Source organism: Varanus komodoensis, unplaced genomic scaffold, assembly GCF_004798865.1.
Source record: "Varanus komodoensis strain SLA01 unplaced genomic scaffold, ASM479886v1 scaffold3, whole genome shotgun sequence".
In the NCBI taxonomy this organism is placed as follows: Eukaryota; Metazoa; Chordata; class Lepidosauria; order Squamata; family Varanidae; genus Varanus; species Varanus komodoensis.
This window is the reverse complement of record NW_025335761.1, coordinates 2,347,960-2,354,289: the sequence shown is the minus strand read 5'-3', so window position 1 is coordinate 2,354,289 and position 6,330 is coordinate 2,347,960. Positions and strand designations below refer to the sequence as shown.

Here is a 6,330-nt window from a genome sequence, read left to right as displayed (position 1 = left end):
CAATTGCCATGGATTAAAGTGTTTTGAATAGAATAAACAGGCACTGTACTGTATTGCCCTAGCAGCCCATTATCAGAGGACCTCAGAAGATAATAAGGAAGTGATAAGATCCAAGTTATTTTCTATTGAGTTTTCATTAAAATTAAAGATGGACAGAAAATGAAGCTCAAACATACATTAAGCCAGGCATAACAGGCAAATTATGACAATTTTTTCCATCTCATATACTCTCACACACACACACATTCTTGCGTGCTCTCTCTCTCTCTCTCTTTTGTACCTGTAGTTACTTTATTATTACTGTATTGTCATCATTAATACAATGTTGTAATGTGTTTAAGATGTTTTAGTGAATATCGAAGTGTTTAAGTGTTTTATATGCACAGAATGGTAAAACATACATATACTAAGACAAACATTTGACTTACTCATGTGATTCCACTTGCATACAAATACAACTTAAGGAAGTTCTCAGGAACTGAACTTGTCCATTACCCGAGAACTACCTGTGTATATATTGTCATATGAACAGCAAGTTTGGTTCTCTGCAAACATATAATCTCTCTAGGCACTCAAAAGATGAATGGCAACCAAGGAGCTCCTTGACAATCCATTCCATGATTCCAAGCGGATGAAAAGACTATACCTATTTGATTCAGATCATCAAGAATAACCCTGGATAAAAGACCTGACCAGGAATAGCCTGGTTATCAGCATGCTCTGAACATTTCTGGAAACCAGTGCAGGGTTATTCTTGCAAAGTTTGCATCCCTGGAGTTCCACATCACCAACCAGCAAAAGATTTGATCTTAAGAGTGCAGAAGACATTCTACCCAATAAGGAAAACCAGATTAGTGCACACAAAGAAATACACATAAATATCCTGTGCAAATGGTTCCAAAATTTATTTGAATATTTAATTTACAAAAAGAAAAACAAGAATCATGTATCCTATGAGATGTCTATGCAAAAGTGGATAAGATAAACTGCATATAAAATCCAGCCCAACCCAACATAATACTATTAATTGCAGTGGTGAGACAGAAATGAACCAGTGGAAAAGATAATGTAAGGTAAAAGTGACATTCTCCTTAAAGATTGTCCCAACTAGCCAATTCTCCCTCTTCCCTCCCCCCACCTTTTCTTCCTACTGTACACTGCTATTTGATATAAATATCTTTATGTTCCAATGGGCTTAAGCATCTCTCTCTCAGTCTCTCTCTCTCTCTCTTGTTCATTCAGCTCCTCCCTGAAATTCTTCTTTCAAACAAAAATGGACAGGACACACACTGAACACATGGACAGACTGTCTTTGGTAGGGATGCCTGGGTGGTGATTAATAATAACTAACTGGTTGTTTACTTATTCCAGTAATGTAGAGGCAAGAGCTTCTGCTTCACATTTGGCAAAAGGCAGTGACACCAATACTGTTTAGTTGAAGTGTTACTGGCAGTTTCAGCTGGACATATAAAAACATGGTCGTTTGCTGCATTGCTCAGACTTAGAGATGATCTCCTTGGTTTTAAGCTGCTCCTATGACTGAAATATATCTGGCTGCCTAAGAGGTTTCCTACACAGCCTTCTTTCCCTCCACAACCCTCATTCCCCCAAATCATACAAACAGGGTTTGCAGAAACAAGGGTGCCTGTGCACACCCCCCTGCTCTTCCTATGACTGCAAGCGGCAGCACAGGCCTCAAGGCCAGCAAGGGGGTCCCAGGAAGGCAGAGAGAGCTTTTCTATGTACATCTGGAGGGAAGAAAATAGGCAGCGAGTGTTTATGGCATGACCTGATGGGAGCATCTCCTGGATGTGCCCCACAAGAGGTGCGATGCACAGGAGAGCTTCCTGCTGGCTTGCACACTTCTCAAGAAAATGAGAGATATTCGCCCCGCCCAACCCCTGCACTGGATCTTTCTCATGATCAGCATCTTTAAAAGGAAAGAAAAAAGAACTTTTCCTGACGGGTAATTGCCATCAGTGCAATTCTCGGGGCCTTCGGCCATCTCCCTGTATCCATGCTGGCAGTAGTCCCGAGACCGGGAAATGCAGGGTAAGCTTGCACAGCTTTGATCTGGGAAACTTTGGGATTCGGTACACATACAGATACAAAATGAAACATGCAACACTGTGAGGAGGAGCTAAACACTCCTCAGAAAATGATGACCACCACCACCACCAATTTGGCAAAAGAGTAAGGATAAGCCCCATTTTCCAAATGCATTAAAAACCTATGGTAATAGGCCGTACTGGGGAACATACAAGTTACAATATATTAGCAATTTCTGAGCCCCAAAATTTGTAAAAGCATTGCAAAGTATCTTAAATATAAAAGGAATATGTATAGACCCCCCCAGCCACCCTCCCCACCAAAAGAACATGATCTGTAGTGTAATAAGTCAGATGAATGATCGTGGTATTAAGGCATAAATGGCAGACATGATTTCCTATTGTTCAGCTCAACATAATTAGCAGGGAACAGCCCATATCTGCATTTGCATACTCCTCTCCACCAGCCGTCATCGATCATTTCAATGTTGGTGATGATGTCATCAGGATCAAAGGAAATCTCGTCATCCCCGGCTGTGGAGGGAGCAGACGCAACTTCCAGGTTAGTATCTTGCCCAGAATTGTCAGCCACGGTTGGTCACAGATTGTACTAGTGTGTCCCCTTCACTAGTGTGTGCAGCATCCTGCCCCTGGTTGGTTTGGTTTGGATGGCATCAGAAGCCATGCCCAGGCTGGTAACTAGGCCAGTGGCTCCTGGCTGAAGCCACAGTGGTCATGAAAACTGGCCCCGTCCTCAGAAGTGAATGCAGAAGGAAACTCTCACATAACCCAGAAGCTGTCTTGAGGTGGTATTCTGTGTACAAGCACACACCACTGGCAGTGTCAGCGCTAGGGCATTAACTCAGGCCCTCGAAGTTGTGCGCAAGCGGTAGCTTCCCAATAGGCTTATGCTGCACTTCAGGCGATGCTGGAGGGCAACCCCACAGGGGAACCACTACCCCAAGGAAAGGCCCATGCAGCTGATTCCAAAAAGTGGGGCAAGGGCCCAGCATTCGATCAGGATGTCCTTGTACAACAGTCCACACAGATCCTGATCTCCCAAGTTTTGCCTTGAGAGAACTTAACTCCCATCAGCTCCATTTAGCACAGGCAATGGCTAGGGATGATGGGAGTTGTGCCCTCCAGATGTTTTCAGCTGCAACTCCTGTCATCCTTGTCCATTGACCAAGCTGGCTGGGACTGATGGGAGTCCAAAATGCTCACTGGGGTGGGAGAAAATGTCCAGCAAAGTGGAAAACCAGCTGGTGCACTTGGTGGATGTCAGAAAAAATCCAGCAGCAAAGTTTATTTGTATTAAAAGAGAAAAGCACACCTATTTACATTGGACAGTGTAGAAACCTTTCCTAAAAAGAGAGCACTTCTTGGGGTCCACTGGAGGTCAGCTGAAAGTGGCCAGCGCCACTGAGTCCCTTCTTCAAATGGCTGGCATGACTTCTGCGCAGCCTTCTTGAAACAAGTGCAAATGCTCGTTTCCGGCTCTCGCAATGCCACTGTCCTGTCCTGGACTAGAAACGGGCATTCCACGTATTTCAGGCTTGCCCTTGGAGAGGTTAAATCTCTGTTCTGCAAGAGCTTGGTGCCGCTCAGGCGACAGACTCAGTGGGGCCGGCTGCTTGCAAAATGGAAGTGGCACTCAATACTGCCCCCACCTTACCTTCCAGCCCTTGACCATTCCACTCATAGACAGGGACTCATATCTGAGGCACAAGTGAAAGACACATGGATTTTGTACTGCTTTAGAGCATTACGTGCCCAATGGCTTGAAAGAAGTAAAAACTACCAAATGAAATTCAGCATCCTGTTAACACAGATTTAGGCAAAAACACCCTTCTACCATACAACAACTGGAAAAGACATATTTAGGGCTATGGAAACACTCTGCCATAATTCTGTTTCCTGCATGAATTGTGTAGATCAACCATGTTTGAATATACTTATTTCCATCACATATTTTCTCTTTGTTAGCCCAAGCAAGAGTGAAGCAGGGTGTCAAAGCCTGGCAAAACTTCCTTGGCTTCTGAGATTCCACCAGACATGGTCCATGCTTTGATCAGCAGTCTTTAAGGATTAGGAATGTTTTAAAATATAAAGCAAACTGAAAGCTTAAATCTGCATATATGGATTTACACTCAATCCCAATAGCTAAACTGGTTGTTTGCCAAGGTACAGCTAGGCAATTTTAGACCCTGAACCTAAAGGTCTTAGGGGGAGCCCCTTCCTATCACCTTGTGTATTACTTCAGTTGTGAAACAAGCACCATCGATCCTGCCAGTCTCTCTAATTCCTATTCCTTGCTTTAAAACATGTACTGGGTGCCTAACTTTACAACAACCACCTGTTTGCCAACCATGTTTTAAAAGAAGCTTGAGTGGGTGCAGTTTTCCATTTTGAATTCGCTTGAATCAGAGCCCCGTCATGACTGCATGAATACAATAACGGTTTGTTTTTGCTGTCCTGACTTGCTCATTGCCTGACTTAGGTGGTCACTGGGGGTGAGGCCACTGATTGAAAGGCCCTGGATGTCAGCCGCAAGGTCCAGCCTGAGCTACCCCATTGGCCATTTCTGTTCAGAGCACTGAAAAATGTACAGAGTCTTGGAAAAGTTTGGCTTGGCACTGGCATGACAATAGAGTTTAGCAGTTACTGAAGCCCTTCCTATTTACTGAAAACAGACTTCCACAAAGAGCACAAGTGCAGGATTGCTTACCAGCTTGATAATCATAGAGGGCTATTGCTGTTACTCCGAGGTCATTTTCATAATCGTAAGTATTTTCATCTAAAGAGAAAGAGATACATTACCACCATGCATTATACAACAGAAAGACAAAAGGCTTCCTTAACTCACCTACTTGCATGTGATGGCATTAAAATACATTTCATTTAGTCAGTCATCCTACTGGGGGAGTTACTGTTTTTAAGACCTGGTAATCTGAATTGGCAATTCTAAACATGCTTCCCAGACAATAAGGTTCGGGAGTGTAAGAGAAGCTTATTTCCAAGTGCCTAGATGGATGCCATCAAGCATTCCAGCACTAACAAGTGAAGACTTGCAAATCTAGCTAGTTTGTATTCTCCTAATGTCCCTTTTCAAGTAGCGTTGTCCCAGAATATTTATTGCAATGATATCATGGCCTTCCACCCAGGCATGCTGAAGCTTGTTGGCATTGCTTAGGTGCATCCCTTCTTACCCTCAGAAGGGAAGACAACACCCGCTCATAGGGCCATGTTCTGGGTCCTGTTGGGTGCTCATTTTTTTAGGTATATCTTCTGAAACTACCAAACATAAGCCCAAGAAGAGGGTGGTCTGAGGGTGAGGAATTTATGCCTGACACCCCTGTCATGGTCAGATCACTTCCTCATGAGGTTTGTGCTCGAGAGCGGCCTCTCCCTCTGTAAGGGGGGGTCCACCCTCGGAGCCGGATGGATCCGGACGGATTCCTGAAGGCCCTGGGGGAGTTTCTGGCTGACAAGACTGGTGCTCCTGTCGAGGCTCTGGTCGAACTATGGAACGGGGAGATGACTAGGGCTGTTGACACGATCGCTCCTAAGCGTCCTCTCCTGCCAGGCAGAGCCCACTCTTCCCCTTGGTATACATCTGAATTGCGGGCAATGAAGCAGGCCGGGAGACAGCTAGAGCATAGGTGGAGGAGATCACAGGATGAATCTCACCGAACACACTTGAGAGCCCACTATCGGGCCTATGCTGTGGCGGTGAGGGCGGCAAAAAAGAGATTTTTTTCCGCTTCCATTGCCTCCTCACAATGCCATCTGGCAGAGCTTTTTCGGGTGGTACAAGGGCTGGTCCGTCCTGGCCCTAAGAAAGATCTGGTTCCACTCTCGAAGGCCCGCTGTGACAACTTTGCCAAGCATTTCAGGGAGAAAATCGCTCAGATTCATCACAAGCTAGACTCTACTAGTGATTCAGAGGCTTCTGGGGGGATACCAATGTCGCCGTCTGGTCCAAAATTAATGGATGAATTTCAGTTATTGCGGCCTGATCATGTGGACAAGGTGCTTAGACAAGTATGTCCCACCACTTGCCTATTGGACCCTTGCCCATCTTGGTTAATAAACAACGCCAAGCACGGGATTGGGATCTGGATCTTGGAAGTGGTTAACGCTTCTCTGAGGGAGGGTTGGGTACCTGCCCCTTTAAAGGAGGCGGTAGTCTGACTGGTCCTGAAGAAAGCGTCACTGGATCCAGAGATGGCCACTAATTATAGACCAGTGGCCAACATCCCATTTCTGGGCAAGGGTCCAA

The 6,330-nt window shown here is 45.1% G+C and overlaps 1 protein-coding gene across 4 annotated transcripts in view; it reads right to left on the bottom strand.

Annotated features, from left to right (window-relative positions):
* Positions 1-890: 890 nt before the first annotated feature.
* CTTN (cortactin) overlaps positions 891-6,330 on the bottom strand; it is a 40,582-nt gene continuing 35,142 nt past the window's right edge. For all 4 annotated transcript variants that reach the window (XM_044436344.1, XM_044436345.1, XM_044436346.1 and 1 more), the window contains 2 exons: positions 4,777-4,845; positions 891-2,582 (listed from right to left, as the gene is read on the bottom strand). In XM_044436344.1, coding sequence (XP_044292279.1) covers positions 2,419-2,582; positions 4,777-4,845 — 233 coding nt within the window. In that variant the 3' untranslated portion in view covers positions 891-2,418. The remainder of the gene's footprint in view (positions 2,583-4,776; positions 4,846-6,330) is intronic.